The sequence below is a fragment of the Malania oleifera genome, chromosome 3, assembly GCF_029873635.1.
Source record: "Malania oleifera isolate guangnan ecotype guangnan chromosome 3, ASM2987363v1, whole genome shotgun sequence".
NCBI classification, from domain to species: domain Eukaryota; kingdom Viridiplantae; phylum Streptophyta; class Magnoliopsida; order Santalales; family Ximeniaceae; genus Malania; species Malania oleifera.
In genome coordinates, this window is record NC_080419.1 from 124,342,226 (window position 1) to 124,369,801 (window position 27,576).

General features: G+C 35.7%; 2 protein-coding genes across 2 annotated transcripts; both read left to right on the plus strand.

Moving 5' to 3' along the window:
• The first annotated feature begins 1,943 nt into the window (after positions 1-1,943).
• On the plus strand, positions 1,944-5,276 carry LOC131150956 (large ribosomal subunit protein eL38z/eL38y-like). The gene is made up of 2 exons (XM_058102064.1): positions 1,944-2,064; positions 3,783-5,276. The coding sequence occupies exons 1-2, from the start codon at positions 2,062-2,064 to the stop codon at positions 3,987-3,989; spliced, it is 210 nt and encodes a 69-aa protein (XP_057958047.1). The 5' UTR covers positions 1,944-2,061; the 3' UTR covers positions 3,990-5,276.
• Positions 5,277-17,128: 11,852 nt separating this feature from the next.
• LOC131150958 (large ribosomal subunit protein eL38z/eL38y) lies at positions 17,129-27,474 on the plus strand. Its single transcript, XM_058102069.1, has 3 exons — positions 17,129-17,309; positions 25,777-25,960; positions 27,251-27,474. Exons 1-3 carry the CDS (start codon positions 17,307-17,309, stop codon positions 27,280-27,282), a joined length of 219 nt encoding a protein of 72 aa, XP_057958052.1. The 5' UTR covers positions 17,129-17,306; the 3' UTR covers positions 27,283-27,474.
• The last annotated feature ends 102 nt before the right edge of the window (positions 27,475-27,576 follow it).

Sequence of the window (27,576 nt, forward strand, 5' to 3'; positions counted from 1 at the left end):
GACTTATCAATAAAGTCTCCTAGGAAAAACCTAAAGCTTTGTTCCCAAAGAAAATAATCTCAATCAACCAAATAAGGGAGAGCAATAGTTTTATGATAAAAACACTCAAACACACTTACAAATGGACTTTAGCAATAAGAACTAGTTAGAGTGAGTATAGGAAGCTTCAAAATGAGTGTATGAGATTTTTGAATTTCAGAGAATTTTGCTAATCAAGATTGCTAATTAGGTACTAATCTTTTCAAATGAGGGGTTATATATAGAGTACCCAATAATTATAACCGTCCAAGACACAAAGGGTATTATTAGGATTGTTTTAAAAGCGTTTTAGCACAATTAACCTCATTTAAAAAATTTAACCACAGTAAAAAACTTGTCTAACCCGAGAGCACCAATCGACCGAACTTGAGGTTCGGTTGACCGAGTGACAAAGTTCAGTCGACCGTGCAAAAAATGAACTGAGAGTTCAATCGATTGGACTAAGGGTCTCAAGGGCAATTTTTCCAATTCCGCACGGTTCGGTTGACCAGGTGATTTTGAACTAGGTAGTTCGGTCGACCGAGTAGTTGGATTCTCCCACGTGGGAGTTCAGTCAACCAGAGCGTTGCCCGTATAAATCTGGTCGGTCAACCGATGAGTCAAAACATTGACTCGTGTGGGAGTTCAATCGACCAAGTTGTATGAACTTTGTAAGGTACAGTTGAACATGCTATGGTCACAATGTTGACCTCTGACCGGTTCGGTCGACTGAATGTTTTTATACATTCTAGTTCGACCGACCGAACATGCATTTTTAATGCATTTCGGTTCTAATCCCCTTATACATTAACTCTATTCATATAAGCACATATGTTTATGCATGCATGTGGGTCCTAAGGTCATTTTAGGTATTTTTGATATCATGCATGTAATGCATTTGATTATTACACACCATTTTTCTCTTAGTTACTATTATAGACCTACATTACATAAAATGAATTTAAAGTACATCACAAATATGGTCTTTAGGGTCTTCAAGCTCTACTTCTTGTGCCATCATTTTGAATTGTCAATTATATACCTGCACATATCCTTTGATAGCAGTCAAGTACAACAAGTATTTGTTATTATCAAAACCAGGTGTGACCTATAAGGTCAACACTTAATCACTACCGTCTACTTCCTTTGGCACTTCAACAAGAAAAGGTTTGAAGGCAAATCTGTCTCTCCCGAAGTGGTCATTGGGGTACACAAGCATACCTACAGAGTGATTTATAATAAATTTAGATTGTACTCTACTTTTTGATGCAATATGTAGTGGTGTATATATACTATTAGGTTAGGAGGATATTGGATGTATGATGCATATTTTGTGATGTAATGCTTTGTATTCTTGAGGGGGTATGTATTCCCCCCTTGTCTGGATATGTCCAGCATAGTTGTATATATTCAATTTGATCAATACATTTACATTTAAGATAAAAAAAAAAACGAAGATTACTTTGATGTTATCTTAGTCAACGACTACAATCTACTCATCTCCATTAAATTATTTAAGAGTACTAAAAAATACAGTTATGCAGAGTGAATGGGCAACCTAAACTTTAGTGGCTAACAAGATTGCCGATGAGTGCATCATTATGGACTATAAGACTTCAGTTAATTTTTAATTGATAAATTTTTTTTATTGGTTTGCCTCTAAACTTAAGAGGTTATAATAGTTTTTTAACAACCATTAATATTTTTTTTATTTCCTTGATATATATTTTTATTTTACTTTTCATTTTTTTTGAATAATCAAATAATAATTAGATTCTTTCAATTTTGTTTCTTATTATTTTTGAAATTCCAAACAGGGATTGATCATGTTGGGCCAAGCCCACCCGAAATAATAGTATGGGGCCGGCCCAGGCCCTCATCGATAGGACATCGGCGTGACCAGAAAAAGTTTAGTAGGGGCAAACCGGGAAAAGAAAAGAAAATGGGTATTAGGGTTTATGGATATATAGTCTTGTTCTGTTTGCACATCGACGGACGTAGGGTTTGGGATTCTCCAGTTTCAGTCTCAAATCCGAAAGCAAAATGGTACTCTCTCTCTCTCTCTCTCTCTCTCTCTCTCTTCTCTCTCTTCGGTGATATAGCAATTCAGTTTATATTTCTTTGGGAGTTGTGCTGAAATTCTTTGCTGCCTGATGTATTGTGTTTGGATTTGTTCATTCATCTACGTATTTCATCAGCTTATGAAATGATGATATGTTTTTTTGGTTGTTTTGTTTTGTCATCTGGGTTTCGTATTGTTTGTTTTGTTTTTTATTTTTTGTTTTTTTTTAACAAAGGTAGTATTTTCCTGAGCAGATTTTTGTTTAATAGAAAAAAATTGGAATCGCGTAGAGCTGTGTTTGGTTGCTCAGAAAATGTATGAATGAACCAAAAGTATTTTAAAAAAGTTCATTTTGGTGTCATATGCTTGATTGTTTCAAGACCCGAGCAGAAAATTGTAGGGCTGCGCGTGTTTGAAATCAGTATAATTTTGCTGCAGTTGTTTGGTTTTCTTTTCTATTTTTTTCCTCAAAAGAATGGAAATAAAATGTATAAGTCAGGTTGCATCTGGGTCAAGGATTTTGAGAATCGAGAGTAATGAGAAATAAAATAAAATATGAAGGAAACTAATTTTTCTTTGTATTTTATCTATCTCATATATTATTGAAAATGAAAATTCAAATTGTGTTCATTGATTTGCTTTATATTATTTTATGAATGATAATCAAACATGAGAAAAGTGGCTCTCCTTAAAATTTTCCTTTATTTCACTTCCCTTTGTGTTTTCCACCTTCTATATGGAGCATGAAGTTTGATGTCTTTTTGTGTTCCTCTATTTTTTTTTACTTAACCCCTGCTGAGGTGTGGTTAATATGGCTTTTCTTCTGAGGTAGGCTAGGATACTTTTTAGGCCTTGGAAATAGTGCTTGGACCAAAAAGATCTCAGGAAGACCAAGGTAAAGGAATAAAATTGTTGAATGTTGCTATAAATGGATTTTGGTCTATGTCAAATCATTTATAAATTCCTCCCTTTCTATACAATTATCCTTCTGGAGATCTGAGATTTAAATCTGATGACCTCAAGCTGTATGTGCTGATTATAAGATTTATATCACTGGTTTTGTTTTTGAGATGCTTATACAGGTTAGGGTGAAGTTGGAAATCCTGTGAAAATTGAGTTGCTCCATCATGTTTTATGAAGTAATTTGGGGTAGATGTTCATTGTGTTTTCTTTTTTCCCAATGAAATGGATAGTGTTTTTCAACTGCTTTCCATCCTGAAATCTATAATATGTGTTGAGTTTACTTGTCCTTTGATCAAATTTTGTAATCATTGCAAAAAGAAAAAATTTCTTGACTCCAAATCCTACCGCCGCACAATTTCTCTTTTTCTCATTTGTATCTCTCCATAACATTTTGTTTTTTTGTTTCAAAATGATGGAAAATTCTCTCTCAAATCAAGAAGGCTTCTCCACAAATGCTTCAACAGATGCTTCTTGTGCAAGCTTCCCCCCTTCCCCTCAATTTTATAGCTTAAGAAGTTTGAATATATGGAGAGCATGCTTTATTCTCATAGCTAATGTGCCACAAGTTGTGTAAATAGTTATTTTTTACTTTTTTTTTTGTTGCTGGCTCTTGAAAGATTTGAAATTTGAACCGTTTGTAATGAAATCAAGATAGTGTGATATTTTTATATAATGTCGTTGAAGCTTGTTGCATGTTGTCTGGAAAAATTTTTTTAATGTTCTGTGTTGTGATATGCAGCCTAAGCAGATCCATGAAATCAAGGACTTCCTTCTGACTGCGAGAAGGAAAGATGCACGATCTGTGAATATCAAGAAGACCAAGGATGTTGTGAAGTTCAAGGTTCGTTGCTCCAAGTACCTTTACACACTCTGTGTGTTTGATTCAGAGAAGGCTGATAAATTGAGGCAGTCTCTTCCTCCAGGTTTGTTATCGCGGTTAATCTGAAATAAGGGGTGTATTCTGATTTATATGCATTAATTTTATGTTGCAATTTGTCCAGTATCTTCTTGTTTACAGGTATAAGATGAAATGCCACATATGCTTGTCACTTATCTTCAGTTACATCTCTTTTGTATTACACCCTGTGTTTTGCCCTTTTTTTGGGGAAATTCCATAGATGTTATAAGCGTGATTATGAGGGATTCTCCTTTGGTTCACATTTGGGGAGGAGGAGGGATCATTTGGTTTGTTGGGAGTTTGTTTGTAATCCTTGGTGTTAGGGGAATTTGTATAATAGAGCTTATGATGCCTTCTCAAAAAGTATTTAGAGTGGGGGATGTTTTAGCATACGGTGATCATAGCTGCAGAGTCATTTGAGTGCTTTGGTAGAAATGATGTGACTTTGGAATTCATATGCTGACTTTATCATCCTCTTTCTTCCTTCTACTAGAGTAATGGTGTAAAATGTGTTGTTAATATGGTTCTTATCTTTTTGCAAAAAAAAAAAAAAAAAAAAACAAAAGGATGACCTAACAGAAGTGGATTTGCACTCCAATATTACTCTTGGTTGCCCTTATTACCATTTTATTGTTCATCATGCTCCCATCTTATGGCTTGTAACGGGAGATATGTTTCTTGAAGCCATTGATTTGTTTAGACATGTAGGGAGCAAGAGAGAGGTGTTTTAATGGTCTGTGTGAGTTTCTCCTTGGATATAACTCGAATTCGGTTGATGGTGTTTTTCTCTTCATATTTTTTTTTTTTATATATTTTTTTTGCAGTTTTCTTAAGTGAAAACACTATGGGTCTGATTAGTTGTAGTAAAAAGCTTTTTTGATTTTGATTCTAGTTTTCTCAAGATTTACAGAAAATGCCATCTTCTATTCAGATATGTGTCATTGTCATAATAAACTTGGAAATATCTAAGTTCTCTGTATAAATTTGTTGTTAAACTATAAGCTAAACAGGCTATTATGATTCTGCCATTGGAGGCATGGTGATTTTTAGAAATCGTATAACACAATAATTTGTACTATTTTACTTATTTTCATTTCCATTTTTGTGTAGGTTTGAACGTGCTAGAAGATCCTCCTCAGAAGTAAAAGGATGGAGTTTGAGGATTGTCAAATGGCTACTGAGTTTTGTGTTATTTTTCTTTTTTTTTTCTAATGCTTTGTTACAGTAGTAAAAACATTTGATGGATGTATTCTGGAAATTCGAGGATGTGTTTCTTTTTCTTTTGGACGAGAGTTTAAATTCAATGTTTGGGAAATTACAATTCTTATTGGATCACTCTGCTTGTTTGCTTCCTTTATCACTTGTGTGGGAGAGCTCACATTTTGCTTTCTTAGATCAAACAAAAATATTTTTATAAAATACTTTTAAAATATGCCTTAATTAATTTATCAATTTGAGAAAAGAATTATCTTGACCTTAATTAATTTAGGGTTCCTTTGGATCAAAGGTTTCATTTGGAGTAAAAAAATAATGTTTCAATGTAGTCATTTTATTTTTCTCTTAATAATCTTCCTGGGTGGAATATTAAGAATAAAGAGTGACTAGATTGAAATAAAGTTTAATTTCATGGTCCTATCAAGTTGTTGGTTTTGATAAGCATGATTCTTGTTGATTATGATTACTATGTTGTGCTGGGCACCTCACTTCTACCAAATACTAATACTGTAATTATTGCTATTGTATAAAAAATTAAAGTAATGCAGAAACTAATAATAAAATAGTAAAAAAAAAAAAACAAGACAAGAAATTAACGAGATTTGGTATAAAATTACTTACGTTCTCGGGCGCCAACGATCAATATATTATTTCTTGACAAAGTACAACTTTGAGATGTTCTTTACAAATGAAGAGTTAAGCTCTTTATATTGCTTTAACTTTAAGTCTAAAAAACACTTCTCTCCAATGTGGGAAATAAAAAATTCAAACAACATTTTATACTAATGTGAAACTATTCTACCAATGTGGGATAAAAAACAACAAATCTCTACCTTAACGATAAATTCAACATATTTTTCAGTCATCAAAATTTTCTGGAGTTCCACATCATCTACGCTTTCCAAAAACATTCAGACTTGCAGGATATTGATAAAGTCCAAACAATGTTTAAACTCGTTTGTTGTCACAATTTTGGTCAACATATTTGCAAGATTTTCAGTTGTAACAATCTTTTGAAGAAGTATTTTGCCTCCAATAATATCCCGCATAAAATGAAATCGAAAGTAGATGTGTTTCGTTCGTGCATGGTAGACTTGATTCTTTGTCAAATGAATAGCACTCTGGCTATCACAGAACACAACAATGTGCTTCTGAAAAACTTCCAAATTTTCAAGTAAACCCTACAACCAAATAGTTTCTTTAATAGTCTCTAAAGCTGTCATATACTCTGCTTCTGTTGTAGACAAGGCAATGGTAGACTGTAAGGTAGACCTCCAATTCACTTGACCAATAGCAAATGTAAAAACATATCCAGTAGTTGATCGACGTTTATCCAAATCACCTGCAAAATCAGAATTCACATATCCAACAACACGTTTATCAATAGTATTATTTTTCTCAAATACTATACCAACATCAATTGTATTCATAATATATCTCAAAATTCATTTCATAGCTCGCTAATATCCTTTGCCCAGACCATGCATATACCTGCTCACCATACAAACAGATTGTGAAATATCAGGTCTAGTACAAATCATTGCATACATCAGACTACCAACAACACTTACATAAGGAACCCGTGAAATATATGTTGACCTTATAGGTCACGCCCGGTTTTGATTATGACAAATACTCATTGTATCTAATGAGTGTTTGAGATTTTGTGCAGGAACTAAGATTGTTAAGATCAAGATGTGCACAAAGCAAGTAAAGCCTGAAAACCAATTTTTATTCCATGTTGTAATATATTTCATTTAATTGGTCTGTAATAGTAACTAAGACTCTGGTTTGTAATAAGCTCACACACATCACATGTATGATAATACGTAAGCTCAAACAAACCGTGAGTGAGAAAAGGACCTTAGAAAGACCTTAGGGATTCGGTCGACCGACACCGGACTTTTTTGGTGTCTTAAAATTGGACTCCAAGTGACCCTAGGACACACACATTTGTACATATGTTTATTAGGCACTTCATTAGGGTTTGTATGTCTCAAAACGGGACTGAAATGCACACTTGGTGCACTTTCGATCGACCGAACCAGGCCATTCATTCTGCCCTGGTTGACCGAACCAGACCTGGGTCAACAGTTGACCAAGGCCCTGGTCGACCGAACCAGGTAGTTCAAAAACTCCTGGTTGACCGAAACCTCCCTGGGTCAACATTTTGACCATCTGGTTGACCGAGCCACTTTTGTACTCCAACTACCTGGTCGACCGAGGATCCTCGGGAGAAATCCCAGCGGTCTGGTCAATCGAACCAGCCAGTTCAAAATGGCCTGGTCGATCGAATCTCGAAAAATTGAGAAATCGCCCTCTCCTAGTCGACCGAACCCTCAGTTCAAAAGTTCCCTAGTCGACCAAACCATATGAGACTTGGTCGACCGAGCTTGTTCTGGTCGACCGGACCTCTTGGGTTGTCCTGATTTTTACCATAGTTAAATATTTTTTAAATAAGGTTGAAATGCTTTAAATATCATTAAACTTCCCTAATAATACCCAATAGGTCCCCAATGGTCATATTTTCTCCTATGCCTATATATATGAGATCATTTGTGAAAAAGAAAGATGATTAGCTACTTTGATTAAGGGAGAATTCTCTGAAAATCTAAAAGCTTATACTACTCATTTTTTAGTCTTATTCACTCAAACTTACCCTTTATTAGTGTCTAAATCATTTGTAAGTTGATTGAGTGCTAGTCTAAATAGGTTTGCTCTCCCACTCTTGATTGATTGACACGATTTTATTTGAGAGTAAAACCTAAGGATTCTTAGGGGACTTTATTGATAAATCTATCCTAAGAAGACCTTGATAGATCTTCTAAGCTTGCACCTTCGTTGCAAGATCTTGAGAAGATTGTATTTGTTTTGGGAGCAAAATATTTTCAAAACACCTTCAAATATCTAGTGTGTTTTATCTTGATAAATATTTTGAATAGATATTTGTTTGTGTGATAGTGATCTTTGTTGCAATATTCACTCACTCATATATTATTTGTTGAACACAAAGATTACACATCTTTTACAAACCAAGCATATACATTATTTGATACTTACATGCTTGAGACACCCTGCTGATTGAAATACTTAAGACTTGACATCTTTGTGTGAAATTATTGGCTGAATATCTTGTGATACAAAGATTGCTTGTTTGACACTCTCACGTATGCATTACACAGATAGAAAATACCTTTGAGAGTTGAACCATTTAGACCACATTGAGCTTACATATTGAATCATATTGTGGTGTATGTTATTACGCGTATTTGGGTACATATCTGCTTTACAGGAAAGCACAATCGCTATACCATTTGATTATATACACATCTGTTGTATTTCCAGGCAAGGGCCTGAAGAGGGAGACTAGTCCTATAATAGTCCCGGATTGGCTTAGACCCGGTTAGGAAAGCTAGGTGTGTCGTCCTGTTAAGGCGTGTAAGTTGAGGTCAGCCCCACTAATTGACCCGGTTAAGGTTGAGGTCAGCCCTGTGTTAACTTGACCTGGTTGTAAACGGTGCCACTCCACCCTTAAGTGAGCTATTAGTGAAATCCTCTGGCTTGCGAGCTAGAGGCGGGGGCGTAGGCACAGTTGGCCGAACCCCGATAACATATTGTGTGCTTTGTTTATATTTCTGCATTTTACATTTACCGCACATATATGTTATTGTGTGAATGATGTGCCTGATTTAAATTTCTGTATACTCTATTTATCAGCGCATTTGGAATTGCATAGAAAGACCCTAAGTTTGTGTAATACTGATTGTAGGATTAGTTGAACCTTAGAGAAAAGTTTAAAATTCCAATTCACCCCCCTCTTGGGAATACACCTTTTCTAACAATATACTTACATTCCTCATCTGATTTAGGAGATAAAGTCGCACTAAGTTTGAAATGAGGAGCATGAGGAGTGCTTACTGGTTTTGACTACTCAGATATGCCAAAACTCTGGACTACCTTATTCAAATACTGTTTCTGAGATAAACTAACTCTTCCTCTCATTTTGTCTCTAAGAATCTCCATGCCAAGTATCTTCTTTGCTTCACCAAAATCTTTCATCTCAAACTCTTGATTTAACTGACTTTTCAACTTATTGATTTCTTCCCTGTTCTTTGAAGCTATCAACATATCATTAACATACAAGAGTAAATATATAAAAGATCCATTTTGTAGTTTACGAAAATAAACACAATGATCATGTTTATTTCTGATGTACTTCTGATCCATCATAAATTGATGAAATCGTTTGTACCACTGTCTTGGAGACTGTTTTAAAACATATAACGATTTACCTAGTTTACATACGTAATTTTCTTTTCCAGCAACCTGAAATCCATCTGACTGAGTCATATAGATTTCCTCTTCCAAATCACCATGTAAAAATGTAATTTTTACATCAACCTGAACTAGTTCAAGATCAAATTGTGCTACCAAAGCCAATAAAATTCAAATGGAAGAATGTTTAACAACTGGAGAAAATACCTCATTATAATCAATGTCGTCCTTCTGTGCGTAGCCCTTAGCTACCAATCTAGCTTTGAAGCGAACATTATTTGCATCTAGAAATCATTCTTTCTTTACATAAACCCATTTGTAACCAATTTCTTTCTTACCCTTGGGTAGTTAGGCTAGCTCCCAAGTCTGATTTTGATGAAGAGACTGCATTTCTTCATCCATCGCTCTTTTCCACTTGTCTGATTCAGAGTTCCTCATTACTTTTTTGAAAGTGTAAGGAACATTATTATCCACAACTGGAAGTGCATAGGCCACCATATCAGTATACCGAGCAGGTTTTCGAATTTCTCGTCTTGGCCTCTAAGAAACAATTGATTCTTGTTGCTATGAAGATTTTCAATTTGAAATCTCCTCTTATTGTAAACTAGTCCCCACCGTAATTGGAGAGTTACCTTGTGTAGTCTCATTTCTCACTGGGTTTCCCAAAATTGTCTCAACCTCCACTTGTTGTTGAGTACCACTGGTCTTCTCTTCAACTCGTGACTCCTTGCGTATTGTTTTCTTTATCATCGCAAGTTCATTAAAAGTCACATCCCTAATTAAAATCATTTTTTTTCATCTCTAGACACCAAAGATGTAAGAACCTGAACCGTGATAAGTGGGTTTAAATATTTAAAGAGAGGGGCATTTTGGTAAAGAACAGGCCTCGTCGACGAAGTCTTTGTCATTCTTGTCGATGAAATTCAGAGACTCGTCGACGAGAGGAAGCCGAGGAGTTTCGAAAAATCGGGAATATCAGGGTTCGTCAATGAATTCCTCGTCTCGTCGATGAGAAGACTATAGTGCCCCATCGACAAGGACACCATTTTGTCGACGAGTTCGCCTGGGTCAAGGGCCTATAAATAGAAATTTTCTTTACTTCTTCATTAAGAAACTTCAAATATATATATATCTCTAGAACTCTCTCTACACTCTCTTTCTCTCTAGATTTCTTCACCAATCGTTGCTGGAATCAGGAATCTGAAGTTACCACGAAGATTGTGGAAGGATTCTCTATAAATTCTACGGATCAGAATCTCGTTTCGGAGATTTTCAGGTTTTGGCGTAAAATCGAGGTAAGGCTCGGTTTTCAATACTGATCCGATGGTTTTGTAGGTAACAGTCTTGTGAGTATATTATATACTGTGATTTGTAGGTTTTTGAACTCAATTCGCTGTTTAGGGACCTTGGAGTTCGGGATTTGCTATTCGAGGAAAAGGTAAGGAGAACTGTGTTTATATCAGTTATTTTTGAAATCGGACTCGGTGGAACTGTGGTTCACAGTCGTGTGTGTGTTTTGGCTACTCATTTGGGGGGATCTAACGGGGAAAACTATGAGTTTTTCATTATTACAGTTTTGGGAAAAAGGGGGCGACGGGCTGCATCCCTGGTTTTGTTGAAAACCGAGGGTATATGTTGATTTATACTAGATTATTGGGATGAGTGTGCCTTGACTTGTTTAAACTGTATTTTTTTGGAAAACCATGATTTAGATTACCAAATGGGTGTAGTTTGTTTGGTTATATGAGCATGCATGTGTGTGTGACTGTTGAAATGCTAGTAGGAACGGGGTTTCAAATTGTTCCAGGTACTTAGAGTGTCCGACTCTATATCCGAGGGCGTAAGCCTATTCCTGTAGATCAGACCGAAGGGTGTGGATCCACCAGTTAGCGTCGGTATGATGCCATGGGAGTCAGGGACTAGCCATGTGTCGGTGGCGCCGTGTTCGCGGGTTGGCTACAGGTCAACGCCATATGTCGCGGGCCAACTTCGGGCCGAAGGGTGTGACGACACCAGGATTGCTGATCATGTGTATGTGTATGTGTGCGTGTATGCACTGTGTAAACTAGTACTGGAATGCATTTAACTGCGTGTATGTTGCATCATGATAACACTCAAATGTCACACACCGATATAACATGTGTTCTCCCTTACTGAGAGGTGTCTCACCCCTACCGTAAGTACATTTTTTACAGGTCCTTCAAGTAACCGGAACTAGCGTCCTGGTGTAGGGAGCGTAGTGGCCGGTGTACTCTAGTTAGCGCTTGGGTAAGTGCTAGGACTGTATTTTTGGTGGGTTGCCATTTGAGATGTATTTGGGCACCCGTTTGTACGTTTGAATAGAGCATGTTTCTCTTATTGTATAGACTCTGGTATGGTACTGCATATGTTTATATAGAATAACCTTTTTCCGCTGCGTATATGATTGTATTTGGATGTGTTTAGCGTGCCTGGGAACCCCACGGGGTCGGACCCTGATCCATTGTACTGTATCTTTGGATGTTTTATCGGATACAGGGACAGGTTAGATTACATTTTCACCTTGGGGTCCCATTTCGGGGTTCAGGGCGTGACAAAAGACGATATCTTTTGACTCCTACACTAATCCCCAAGAATATTGCTTTCTTGGATCTTAGATCCAACTTAGATTCTTTAATATGATAATAAGTCATAGTACCAAATACATGTAAAGAATCATAATCACTAGCAGGTTTTCCAGACCATACCTCATAGGGTGTTTTTCCCCCTATTGCAGATGATGGTAGATGATTGATGAGATGACACGCATATCTAACAGCCTCAGCCCAAAACCTTTTGTCTAACCCAGCATTAAACAACATACATCGAACTTTCTCCAGCAAAGTCCGATTCATGCGCTATGCCACCCCATTCTGCTGTGGTGTATCTCGAACTGTGAAGTGTTGAGCAATACCTTCATTCTGACATACCTTCATAAACGGGTCACTCGTGTATTCACCACCATTATCTGATCTGAGTCATTTAATCTTTCTGCTAGTTTGAGTTTCAACTAATTTTTCCACTTAAAGAAAATATCGCACACTTCATTTTTATGCTTCATAGATTACACCCAAACTCTTATGGAAAAATCATCAACAAAAGTGACAAAATAATGCATACCACCCAACAAAACCATTTTTGTGGAACCTCATACATTTGTATGGATGTAGTCTAAAATACCTTCAGTCTAATGGATTGTTGTGCCAAATTTCATTTTAGTTTGTTTTCCCAGAATGCAATGCTTACAAAATTCAAGTTTGCACACCTTTGCACCCTTTAACAAACCTCGCTTAGCTAATTGTTGTAAAGATTTTTCTCCTGTATGTGCTAATTGCATATGTCATAACCTGGTTGTATCTGAACCTGCATCTTTCTCATAAACAACAACTGCTGAGCCAATAACTGTATATAAGTTGTTTTTCATTATTTCTTTCATCACCACCAGCGCACCTGATTTAATCTTTAAGGTTCCATCTTTCAAAGTGATAGTGAATCCTCTAGATTCTAAGACACCCAATGAAATCAGATTCTTCTTTAGGCTTGGGACATACCTAACATCAGTCAAGATCTTAATAGTTACATCTTGACATTTCAACTGTGTTGATCCTATTCCAATTTGTTAGCCCTGTCAGCTACACTATCTTGGTTTATACGTTTTGATGATATTAACCTATTTGTTGTTTCTAGTATTTTCCATCCTTACAGATCTTATCTAGTATAGGTATAAAGTGTCAGATACACAGAGGTACCAAATCAGAAGCAAAGATCGGACCTAGTAGACATCAAATAGAAAAGATCGGAAAGACACTGACTTAGAAGCACCAAAGCACATCCCGGAGTTTTTATTGTGTATAAATTAATTGTAATAAGGGTTGTGTGAGTGAGTGCGTATTATAACTCTTGCGGTGTGTGTCTTGCATGATTTCTGAGTAAGAGTTGAGCCATTGCATAAGCATACTAGGACACATGAGCATATAGGATCCGCACAAAAGCAACAAACTCACAATTCATAGTTTTCAAAGTAAAAACAAAGAGGTTGTCAAAATAATCCTATACTCAATTAAGTTTTCAAAATGGGACAAGTGTTAAATAATATAAACATTTTAAAAACTTGGTCCTAATTTTACAAAACTAGCTCTACGTCCTAAAGTCCTAAAAGTCAAGCATATTTTCAATAAAGGACATACTAAGCATATAAGATATCGAAACGAGTTTTCAAATATGTTTTCATAAAACAAGATATCTTATATTTATGGAGAAACTCACTTGGACAAGTTTTAATCTTCATTAGACTCAATATATTTCATATACTTTTTTCCAAGAATGTTTTAAGTCATTAAAACGCTTTTTAACAAGGAAAAACAAAGCAATCGTCACTACCGTAGTGCAGCATTGAGTCTTGAACACCTTTCGATATTTTGGGCATAACTTTTGCTAGAAAAGTCCAAATGGGACGATATTGGTATCCCAAGAAAGTTAAGACAAAATTCCACAATTTTCATTTTTATGACTTTTTCTAATTTAGGGACCTCATCGACGAACACAGGAGATTTGTCGGCGAGTCCAACGGGCAGAATGACACTAACGGGCGGAAAACGGCTAGTTTGCCAAATAAAATATCTTTTCTTCCCCCCAACGGCTAGTTAACGGCTCCTAAGGCTCTTGGGCTATAAATACAAGCCATTAGACTTGTATTAACATGGTTTTGAAGATCTTTGATCATTGTTAGTAAAAAACATCATTTTATACAAAACTTAGCACATTGCATATTAGTTCTTCATTACATGTGTTCATTCTCTCTTGCTCACTTATTGTGTTTGATTCAATTCTTGAGAGAATAGTGTGAGGTTTGAGTTGTAAATCATATTTGCTCATTGTAAGGAGTATTCTTTGTAATCTTCCATCTTCTTGTGAAAAGTTCTTTGTGAACCAAGTTGTAAGGTTCTTTGTAAACCGAATCGGTAAAGACTCTTTGTGAGCGATAGGGATTTGTTCCCGAGCTTGTAAGGCTTGCTCTGCCGCGGAAGGAGCGATTATAGTGGATTGTAGAATTCTTGGCTTGGTGCTAAGGCGTGGACGTAGGCTTGGTGCCGAACCACGTAAAAATACCAGTGTTGTTCTTTCTCAACCTTACACTCTTTATTTTATATCTTGTGTATGATTTATATTTATATTGCGATATAATTTCTTGTATCTTGCCAAGAGTTTTTATTTTGTAGAAAAATACGTATTCCGCGAAAAGAGTCTATTCACCCCCCCTCTAGACTATATACTCCGGGTTGGGACTTCCAACACAATTGTTTTACAAGTATTATCATTTTCCATAAAAACAACCCCACCATATAATTCTTCAAAATTAGAAAACCATTCCCTATTGGAACACATATGATAGGAACAACCAGAATCCAAAATCCACTCACCATAATAATGTAATGAAGATGTTCCAACATGAAAAAAATCTGACTCACTTCTATCATCATTGGCTATATTGGCATTTCAATGTGTTTTACCTTTTATTCTTCTGCTGTAATTTAGGGTAATCTTTCTTCCAATGCCCTCTCTCACGACAAAAGGCGCATTCATCTTTAGCAGGTCACCCACGAGATTTACTCCTCCCATGAGATTTACTCTTCCTTCCAGGCATACGACTCTAAGAACGTCCCCTTATTGTTAATGTTCTACTGTTTCCTTATGGATCCTCTGATCTTTCTTTCTGCATTCAGTACTAATCAATGTAATACAAACAACATTATAAGTAACTTTATCTTTCCTATACAATAAAGTGGTGGTCAAATGTTCATACTCATTAGTGAGAGAATTCAGTAATAATATGACTTTATCCTCATCTTTCACCTTTTCATCCAAATTTAACAAGTTGGCCAAAATTTTATTGAAAGCGTTTATGTGGTCATTAATCAAAATACCTGGTTGATACTGGAAGCGAAACAATTTCTTTTTCAAATAGAACCGATTTTCAAGACTCTTGGTTATAAATGTATCTTCAAATGTCTTCCACAATTTCTTTGCAGATGTCTCCCTTATAGCATAATATTTCTGATTTTTAGCGAGATACAGATAAATCGTACCACATGCCTGACGATTGATCTTTTCCCAATTTCTGTCACCCATATCTAATGGTTTATCATCCAAAGTAATATCTAGTTCTTGCCGATACAAGATGTCCATTACCTCACATTGCCATATATCAAAATTATTAGTAAAATCAAATTTCTCCACCTCAAATCTAGCATTAGCTATCGTCTTCAATAATGATGTCGAAGCCGAAGGGGTTGGAGTTCATGTGGACAAAGTTTCTTCTACTGCTGCACTAGTTTCTATCATCTTCTATATATTCAATAGCAACCAACAAAGCAAAAGGCCTAGGATGAATAGTACATACCAACTGTGTCTACTCTGTTTTATCTTATGAAATTTCACTTTGACCAGGCCGACCTCCAGGGAGCGACTGAACCGCAATGGTCTCTGAGCAATCGCTTAGACAATGTCTTTCTTAGGCATCAAACGTGGGAACAAGGATCCTAACAGAAGAACACCTCCGTATCGACACTATTCAACATTACTCTGATACCAATAATTGTGTTGGGCAACCTACTTGTGCCAAACACCAATACTACAACTATTGCTATTGAATATATAAGAAATTAAAGCAATGCAAAAACTAATAATAAAACAGTAAAAAAGAACAAGATAAGAAATTAACAAGGTTCGGTATAGAATTACCTACGTTCTTGGGCGCCGACGATCAATCCACTGCTTCTTGACAAAGTACAACTTTGATGTGTGTTTTACAAATGAAGAGTTGAACTTTTTATATAACTTCAACCTCAAGTCCAAAAAATACTTTTACCTCAAGTCCAAAAAACACTTATCTTCAATGTGGGACAAATAATATAAAAAATTCAAAACAACCTTTTATACTAATGTGGAACTATTCTACCAATGTGGGACAAAAAACAACATATTATACCATTTGCCACTATCCTTTATTTTGTTTTGTTTTATTTTGCAACGGCCCCAAGGCGCCTCTCTCACTGCCCAATCGAAGATCATTTGTCATCTACGACCAAGATTACTATGACGTTATCGTAGTCAACAACTACAATCTACTCATCTCCATAAAATTATTCAAGAGTACTATAAAAATACAATTATGCAGCAAAAATGAGCAACCTAAACTCAAAGTGCTCAACATAATTATATATGAGTGCATCATTGTGGACAATAAGACTTCAATTAATTTTTTATTTAATTTAATTAATAATATTTTTTTATTAGTCTCCCTCTAAACTTTAGAGGTTATAATAGTTTTTAAACAACCATTATAAATGTATTACTCTTTGAAAGGTGATTGTTTTTCTTTTATGGAGTATTGTATAATTGAATTTAAATATAAAATAATTTTATTCATTTTAATCAAGAAATAAACTCATTTTTTACTGTACATTTGTTCTTTATCAAACGCTATTGAAAATGAAAACTTGTTTTAAATGATTAAAAATTAAAAAATTTAAATATTAATGATGTATAAAATTAATATTTTATTTATTGACTTGGTTTATATTTTTCTTTTTCTTTTCATTTTTTTGAATAATCAAATGAAAATTAGATTCTTTCAATTTTTTTTCTTATTATTTTTAAATTTCAAACGGGGTTTAATCATTTTGGGCCAAGCCCACCCGAAATATGAGTATGGGCCCAGGCCTAGGAAAAGTCTGGTAGGGGCAAGCCGGGAAAAGAAAAGTTTAGGGCTTACGCACATTAGTCTTGTTCTGTTTGCAGATCCGGGGAACGTAGGGTTTGGGATTCTCCACTTACAGTCTCAAATCCGAAAACAAAATGGTACTCTCTTTCTCTCTCTTCGGTGATATAGCAATTCAGTTTATACTTCTTTGAGAGTTGTGCTGAAATTTTTTGCTGCCTGATGTTATGTGTTTGGATTTGTTCATTCATCTACGTATTTCATCAGCTTATGAAATGATGATATCTGTTTTTGGTTATTTTGTTTTGTCATCTGGTTTCGTATTGTTTATTTTATTTTTGATTTTGAACAAAGGTAGGATTTTCCTGAGCAGATTTTTGTTTAATTGACAAAATCGAAATCGCGTAGAGCTATGTTTGGTTGTTCAGAAAATGTATGAATGAACCAAAAGAATTAAAAAAGAAAAAAGAGGTCATTTTTGTGTCATATGCTTGTTTGTTTCAAGACTCTAGAGCAGAAAATTGCAGGGCTGCGCCAGTTTGAAATCAGTATAATTGTGTTACTGCAGTTGTTTCTTTTTTCTTTTTCTATTTTTTCCAATGAAATGGAAAGAAAATATGAGTCAGGTTGCATCTGGGTCAAGGATTTTGAGAATCGAGAGTAATGAGAAATAAAATAAAATACAAGGGGAACTAATTTTTCGTCCTATGTTATCTATCTCAAATATTATTGAAAATGGAAATTTATTAATGACATGTAACATAAAAATTGTGTTCATTGATTTGCTTTGCAATTTTTAATAATCAAACATGAGTGTAAAAATATCAATGTGATAGGAGTAAATGAAGCAGAGGATAGCAATATTTGAGTTCTGGATTGATATATTTCAACATGATACATGGGTGATTCTTATAAAGTTCTAGTACAACAGAATAGCTGATTTTCCTCTAGTTGACAGCTACTGGTTTATTTTCTTGTTTTGTTATTCAGCTCAACATTTTCCTCCGCTTTTGATGCACTTAATGTCCTAATTTTTTCATACATAGCCGGTCCCAAGTCTAGGTAAAGGAGGGAGGGTTGCGTTAGGTAGTTGGCAGCTAGCGTAAAATTTGTCAAATCACTATGATATGAATCCTTACCGAATATTTGTTGGGATGTCCCCTATGAGCGCTGCGTTGCACTTGAATCACCCGAGTGTAGCGAATAGTGGGCGAGAGTGGGCTAGGTCGTCACCTCGAAGCGACGTGCCGTGTCAGCGCCCGAGTACGGTGTCAAATATGCGAGGGTTCTTGCAGTCCTGCATCATTTTGGACGTCGACAGGTAAATACGTTAGTTCAGAAAAGTAGGATTAGATTAGCAACTTGGAATATAGGGGCACTTACGGGTAAAAACATGGAAATTGTGGATACAATGATCAGAAGAAGAATTAATATAATTTGTCTTCAAGAAATTAAGTGGGTGGGGAAGAAAATTAGAAAAATTGATAAATCAGGATTTAAACTTTGGTACATTGGAAAAGAAAAACATAAGAATGAAGTAGACATTATTATAGACAAAAACTTAAAAGATAACGTTGATGTAACTCGAGTGGGGGATAAAATTATAAAAATCAAGATGGTATTAGGACAAGAGATAATAAATATCATTAGTGCTAAGGTTCCTCAAGTCGGCTTAGTAGAAAATTTTAAGAAAAAATTTTGGGAAGATGTGGATAGTATTATACAAGGCATACCAAGGACTGGGAAAATATTTATAGGAGGAGATCTGAATGGACACGTTGGATGAGATAATAAAAATTATGAGAGGATACATAGAGGATATGGATATGGAGACAAAAATGAGTCTGGGGAGATGATCTTAGACTTCGCTATGACATATGATTTTAGTATAATGAATACTTGCTTTAAGAAGAGAGAAGAACACTTAATAACTCTTAAAAGTGGACAAAATAGAAGTCAAATAGATTTTTTTTTTCAACTAGGAGGGTAGATCGTTTATCATGTAAGGATTGTAAAGTTATTTCGTGTGAAAGCCTAACCACATAATATAGAGTCTTAGTGTTAGATATATGTATATAAAAATGGAAGAAAAATGATAAAATAAATCAGGGTAAGAGAACTAGATGGTGGAACCTAAAAGGAGAAAAATATAATAAAATTTAAAAATAAAATGATCAAAGATGGGGATTGGATCATAGAGGATGGGATAGATATAAATACTCTTTGGTTAAATTAGCTAGCTCTATTAAAAAGATAGCAAAAGAGATTTTAGGTGAATTAAGGGTAAGATTCTCGAATAGCAAAGAGAGTTGGTGGGATAAAGATGTACAAAAAATCATAAAGACAAAAAGAATTTGGTATAAAACGTGACAAAAATGTAGAAACAGAGAAAACTTTGAAAAATATAAGGAGGCAAGAAAAAATGCAAAAAAGGCCATTAGTGAAGCTAAATATAGATCATTTAATAGTTTGTATGATAGATTAGGTACAAAAGAAGGGGAAAGAGGTATATTTAAACTTGCTAAAGTTAGAGAAAGGAAGAGCAAAGATTTATGAAATGTAAAATGTATAAAAAGTGAGGATGATATTGTTTTGGTTAAGGACAAAGACATAAAAGAAAGATGGCGAAGTTACTTTGGTAAGTTGTTTAACGAAAATCAAATAGAAGGCTTAAACTTAGAGTTTTCAAATGAGGAAAAGATTAATATAAGATTTATTCGCAATATTAAAGTTAATGAAGTTAAGTTTGCACTAAAAAAGATGAAAAATGGGAAAGCTATGAGATCAAATAACATCCCAATTGAAGTTTGGGAATGCTTAGGTGATAACAGAATTATATGGTTAACTAATTTATTTAATACAATTGTAAAAAACTAAGAAAATTTTAGTTGAATGGAGGAAAAACATTTTAATACCTATATACAAAAATAAAAGAGATATTCAAAATTGTAATAACTATCGTGGAATTAAACTTATGAATCATATAATGAAATTATGGGAAAGGGTAGTTGAACAAAGTTCAAAGTTAGAAACAAAAATTTCAGAAAATCAATTTGGTATTATGCCTGGGAGATCTACCACGGAAGCTATTTATCTTTTAAAAAAATTAATGGAAAAGTTTAGGGAAAAGAAGAGGGACTTGTTGGGAATTAAGAACAAATTCCCGAAACCTGTGAGAAACAAAATAGAGAAAGAATACACGCCAAAGAAAAAAATCAATCACACGCACAAGACAGTATTTACGTGGTTCGGTAATTTTGCCTACGTCCACGGAGTTGCAGGGATTTCACTATTATCGGAAAGAAAAATACAGAGAGTGTGGCGGTACAATGCTCTCTCTCTCGCGAAGTGTGACCGCATACTCAATCACCCAAAAATAATCATTTTATATGTTGCACACAGGGTTCTGAATGGATTACAAAACGGGCCCAAAAATTTTTCCCAGGGTGCGTTGCCCCTGGACCCCCACGGCCCAAGCCGCATCGCTCATGGATTCAGCCTTAGGATAGAAATCTCTCATTACAGAAAGGTCGGGTCATCATCCAAATTTAATGCAACTAAGCTCCACAAAAGCCCAACAGGACTTGCATACGATGTTTATTGACCTTGAAAAAGCATATGATAAGATACCTAGGGAATTTCTATGGTGGGTTTTAGAAAAAAAGGGTGTATGTAGTAGGTATACCGATGTCATTAAGGATATGTAAGATGGAATAATAACTAGTGTAAGAACTATAGATAGAGAAACTAGAGAATTTCCATTCACCATATGTATACATCAAGGATCTGCTTTGAGTCTTTATCTTTTTGCTTTAGTGATGGACCAATTGATCGAGAGTATTCAAAAGGAGGTTTATGGTGTATGTTGATTACAGATGATATTGTATTAATTGATGAAATTAGGGACGGAGTAGAGACTGAGTTAGAATTATGGAGAGAAGTTTTGGAATCTAGAGGCTTTAGAATAAGTAAAGATAAGATAGAATATATGAAATGTAATTTTAGTAATGATGGGAGGAATATTAAAGACAAAGTTAAACTTGATGATGAAGAAATAAATAGCACTTATAGATGTCGATACCTTAGATTTATTATGCAAGCTGAAGGAGAAGTTGAAGATGATGTAATCCATAGAGTTAAAGCAAATTGGGTAAAATGGAGAATTGCTTCAAGTGTGTTATGTGATCGTAGAATACCCTTAAAATTGAAAGGGAAGTTTTATAGGACAACTATAAGACCAACTATGCTATATGGATTGGAATGTTGGGCGATGAAGAAACATAATATCCAAAAAGTAAAAGTTGCCGAGATGAGAATGCTTAGATGAATGAGTGGTATAACATTGAAAGATAAAATAAGGAATGAACATATTTGTGGTAAGTTAGGTGTAGCTCCTATAGGAGATAAGATAAGGGAGGGATAACTCAGATGGTATGAACACTTGCAACGTAGGCCACATAGTGCACCTGTGAGGAAGAGCGACTTAGTTACTGTGGGGGGTAGTAGAAGAGGTAGGGGTAGACTTAAAATAACTTAGGAGGAGATAGTGAGTAATGATTTAATATCCTTAAATCTATCAAAAGAATGGGTCCATGATCACATAAATTGGCAGAAAATGATTCATATAGCCGACCCCACTTAGTGGGACTAAGACTTGGTTTTGTTGTTTGTTGTTGTTGTTGTATTTTCCTCTACATACCCCCTCAATCTGAAGGGTAGTGTTCGAACATTCAAATTGGCCAAGACGATTTGAAACTTGCGAGGGGACACCGTCTTAGTTAATGAATCAGCAAGTTGATCTTTACTGGAGATAAACTGAACATTAAGTTGCTTTCTTCAAACTTGGTCGCGCACATCATGGAAATCAATCTCGATGTGTTTTGTAGGAGCATGAAACATAGGATTAGCAGTCAAGTATGTGGCGCCAATATTGTCAAACCATAACACAGGCGGTTTAGGAATCTTTGGCCAATTTCATGTAAAATTGATTGCAACCATTGTAGTTTTGAAGTTGTATTTGCTAGTGACTTATATTCAGCTTCGGTACTACTACGGGCAAATGTGAATTGTTGCTTGCCCTGCCAGGAAATAAGGTTGCTGCCCATAAAAATGCAGTACACACCTATTGATCGACGATCATCTCGATCAGCTACCCAATCAAAGTCCGAGAAAGCTTGAATTGCAAAATTAGATGATCTATTGAGGAACAAACCCGTTGATATGGTATGTTTAAATCATTTCATAAGGTGACAAATTTTTGAGAATAGGTGTTGGAAGACGATTAATTAAATAAATTGCCGTGTAAAATGTGTCTTCCCAATAAATTAGAGGTAAATTTGAATGTGATAACATACTAAGCCCAATTTCAACAATTTGTCTATACCTTCGTTCAATTGACCCCATTTTTTGGTGAGTATGAGGGCATGCTAGGCGATGGGTAATGCCATGTTGTTGAAAATAATTATGTAGCCTACGATACTCACCACCCCAATCAGGTTGTATGGCCTTTATTTTACGTGCAAAGTGTTTTTCCACACAACATTGAAATTGAAGGAAAACACGCGCAACATCAGACGTTAATATAATTGGAAATAACTATAAAAGTTTTGAATAATTATCCAAAAAGCTAACATAGTACTGAGCACCTGTAGTGTAGGCTACAGATGTCGGACCCCATACATCTGTGAAAATTAAGTCTAATGGAGCATCGGAAACATAATTGGAATTGCTAAAAGGCAAAGCATGGCTCATGGTTGATTGGCAATCATGACTCATAGAGCGCCTCTTTATTTTATCAGTTGGGAGCTTATTGAAGGACAAACACGTTGAACAACTTGAGGAGAAGCATGGCCAAGTCCACAGTGCCACTGATAAAGAGAAACACGAACACTTGAAAGGGCTTGAGGATGAATGTTGGTGTTGGAAAAATGGTATAAACCATTACTAACTTGGTCTCAATGAAGGACATTCACTAAGTAATCCTTAACAAGAAAATATTTGTCATGAAACTCGAAATAAACATTATTATCAAGATAAAATTTTTTAACGGAAAGTAATTTTTTTCTGAATTTGAGGGACTAAGAGTACATGATTTAATACAAAAGAATGAGATGATGTATTAAGAGTAGAATTGCTAGTTTTAGAGATACACAAACCTTGACCATTGCCAACCTGAAGTTTGTTTGTACCATTATAATCATCACTTCATTGGTTCAGATTGGCCATATCATGTGTGAATATGGTGAGTGGCACCCATGTCCGCGTGCCATTCATTCTCCCAGCCGTCATTGTTAGCTGCAATCAAGGCTATGTTTATTCTGAGGGCGAGGAGGATCCTGATATGTTAGGTCAAAGCGGTGGTTAGCACTTGTGAGCTGAGTGGCCAGGTTTCCTGCAAACTTGACACACAACTGTAGAAGAAGTACGTGTCACTGCGAGTATAAGAGGAAGCACCCCCCCTCGAGAATTGAATTGTTATGACGGCCTCTACCACGAGAGCCACCTCTCCCTTTATTGTTGGATAGCGGTGTTTGTCTCTGGACAACATTTGCCTCAGCAAGTGGTTCAGGAGCAGAAATATGATGGTGGCTCATATGAGATTCAGTTATAATCAACAGAGAGTATCCTCCTCGAGTGTGACTTGATCAGTGCGAGCATAGATGGAGGACACGAAGCTGTCATATTCGTGTCCTAATCCAGCAAGAACATAATTAATGACGTCGTCACACTAGAGGGGTTGGCTGGCCATAGCGAGTTCATCAGCTAATTTTCTGATCGATATAAAATAAGCATTGGCGGATTGACTGCCTTTCTTTGCATTGGCAAGCTGAGTTCGAACCTGGATGGTACGAGCTCTCAATTGTGAAGAAAAAGTTGTTTCAAGTGCTCACCAACCCCCATGAGAGGTGGCATGAGAGGCAACCTGAGTGAAGACGCCCTTAGTCATGGAAGACATGAGAATGCTCAGGATGTGATTGTCCTGTCGCCCCCACTCACAATGTGCAGGATTTGGAATTTGAGTGATTGCACCTGTATCAGGATGCGGAGTATCAATAGTTTGGGGTGGGATTTTGGACGTACCATTGAGGTACCCATACAGATCCTGGCCACGGAAGTAGGGCACTAATTGTGCCTTCCACAGAAGATAATTATCGGCAGTCAGCTTGATGGAAACAATATTTGAAATGGGAATGACTGTAGTGATAGAAGAGGATGGATTATCAGTGCTAGTCGATGAGGAAGGAGAGGAAGACATGATGAGACGCTTGTCTTTTTGTGGCTCAAAATGATACCATGTAAAAATATGAAAGTGATAGGAGTAAAAGAAACAGAGGATAGAAATATTCAAGTTCCGGATTGATATATTTCAACATGATACATGGGTGATTCTTATAAAGTTCCAGTACAACAATATAGATAAATTGTAGTGATTTCAAAATTTAAATAACAGCAGAAATATCATATTGTTTGTCTTCCTTGATCTCCCCTTGATTATCCTCTAGTTGGCAGCTTGATCTCCTCCTTATTTTCCTCCAGTTGAAAGCTACTGGTTTGTTTTCTTGGTTTGTTATTCAGCTCCACATTTTCCTTTACAATGGGAATGGCTTTCTTTAAAAATTTTCTTTATTTCACTTCCTTTTGTGTTTTCCATCTTCTAAATGGAGCATGAAGTTTGCATGTCCTTTTGTGTTTATCTATTTTTTTGACTTAACCCTTGTTGAAGTGTTGAGGCGTGGTTAATATGGTTTTTCTTCTGAGGTAGGCTAGGACACTTTTTAGGCTTTGGAAATAGTGCTTGGCCCAAAAAAATCTCAGGAAGATCAAGGTGAAGGAATGAAATTATTGAATGTTGCTAGAAATGGATTTTGGTCTATGCCAAATGATTTATAAATTCCCCCCTTTCTAGACTATCATCCTTCCGGAGATCTGAGATCGAAATCTGATGACCTCAAGCTGTATGTGCTGATTATAAGATTCATATCACTGGTTTTGTTTTTTAAATGCTTATTCAGGTTTGGTTGAAGTTGGAAATCCTATGAAAATTGAGTTGCTCCATCATGTTTTATGCAGTAGTTTGGGGTGGTTGTTCATTGTGTTTTCTTTTTTTCCCAATGAAATCGATAGTGTATTTCAACAGCTATCTGTCCTGAAATCTAGAATATGTATTGAGTTTACTAGTCCTTTGGTCGACTTTTGTAACCAGTGCAAAGAGAAAATTTTCCTGAACTCCAAATCCTAGAGCTGCACAACTTTACTTTTTCTCATTTGTAACTCTCCGTAAAATTTTTTGTTTCAAAATGATGGAAAATTCTCTCTCAAATCAAGAAAGCTTCTCCACCAACCCCTCCCCCCTCCCCCCCAAAAAAAAAATTTCTAGCTTAAGATCTTTGAATATATGGTGAGCATGCTTTATTCTCATAGCTGATGTGCCACGAGGTTTGTAAATAGTTATATTTACTCTTTCTTGGTTGCTGGTTGTTGAAAGATTTGAAATTTGAACCATTTGTAATGAAATGAAGATAGTATGACATTTTTATATAATGTCATTGAAGTTTGTTGCATGTTGTCTGGAAAAGTTCTTTTAATGCTCTGTGTTGTGATATGCAGCCTAAGCAGATCCATGAAATCAAGGACTTCCTTCTCACCGCGAGAAGGAAAGATGCGCGATCTGTGCAAATCAAGAGGACCAAGGATGTTGTTAAGTTCAAGGTCCGTTGCTCCAAGTACCTTTACACACTCTGTGTGTTTGATTCAGAGAAGGCTGATAAGTTGAAGCAGTCTCTTCCTCCAGGTTTGTTATCGAGGTTGACCTGAAATGAGGGATGCATTAATTTTATGTTGCAATTTGTCCAGTACCTTTTTGTTTACAGGCATAAGATGAAATAGCACATATATGCATGTCACTTGTCTTCAGTTACATCTCTTTGGTATTTCAGCCTGTGTTTTGCCTTTTTTTGGAAATTCCATATATGTTACAGGCATGATTATGAGGGATTCCCCTTTGGTTCGGATTTGGGGAGGAGGAGGGATCATTTGGTTTGTTGGGAGTTTACAATTTGTCCAGTACCTTCTTGTTTACAGGCATAAGATGAAATGCCACATTTATGCATGTCACTTATCTTCAGTTACATCTCTTTGGTATTTCAGCCTGTGTTTTGCCTCTTTTTGGAAATTCCATATATGTTATAGGCATGATTATGAGGGATTCCCCTTTGGTTCGGATTTGGGGAGGAGGAAGGATCATTTGGTTTCTTGGCAGTTTATTTGTAATCTTTGGTGTTAAGGGAATTTGTATAATAGAGCTTATGATGCCTTTTCTAAAAGTATTTAGAGTGGGATATGTTTTAGCATACAGTGATCATAGCTAGCATACAGTGATCATAGCTGCAGAGTCATTTGAATGCTTTGGCAGAAATGATGTGACCAAGTCCTTTGGAATTCATATGCTGACTTTATCTTCCTCTTTCTTCCTTGGACTAGAGTAATGGTGTAAAATGTGTTATTAATATGGTTCTTATCTTTTTGCCAAAAAAAACAAAAGGATGACCTCAAGGAAGTGGATTTGCATTCCAATATTACTCATGTTTGTCCTTAATACCATTTTATTGTTCATCATGCTCCCATCTTATTATGGCAACGGGAGATATGTTTCTTGAAGCCATTGTTTCGTTTAGACAAGTGGGGTGCAAGAGAGAGGTGTTTTGATGGTCTGTGTGAGTCTCTCCTCGGTTTTAACACGAATTTGGATGATGGTGTTTCCCTCTTCACATTTTGATTTTTTTATCTTTTTTGCAGTTTTTTTAAGGGAAAACACTATTGGTCTGATTAGTTGTAGTAAAAAGCTTTTTGGTTTTGATTCTAGTTTTCTCAAGAATTACAGAAAATGCCATCTTCTATTCAGCTTTGTGACACTTATAATAAACGTGGAGATATCTAAGTTCTCTGTAAAAATTTGTTGTTAAACTATAGGCTAAACAGGCTATTATGATTCTGTCATTGGAGGAGGCATGGTGATTTTTAGAAATCTTATAACACAATAATTTGTACTATTTTACTTATTTTCATTTCCATTTTTGTGTAGGTTTGCACGTGGTAGATCCTCTTAAACAGTAAAAGGATGGAGAACAAGGATAGTCAAATTGCTACTGAGTTTTGTGTGTTTTTTCTTTGTTCTTTCTAATGCTTTGTTACAGTAGCTAAAACATTTGATGGATGTATTCTGGTAATTCTAGGACATGTTTCTTTTGCTTTTGGACAAGAGAGTTTAAATTCAATGTTTGGGAAATTGCAATTCTTACTGGATCACTCTGCTTGCTTTCTTGCTTCTTCACTTGTGTGGGAGTACCTCTAGACTCCAGGCAATTATAATTATACTAATTATACTTCAATCACTGGTACGGTTACGTC

Bases quoted from the DNA above. Each gene is read 5' to 3' on its own strand.
- LOC131150958 (XM_058102069.1), top strand. The intron at 25,961-27,250 runs GTTTGTTATCGA...ATTTTTGTGTAG, and splicing joins GAAGCAGTCTCTTCCTCCAG to GTTTGCACGTGGTAGATCCT.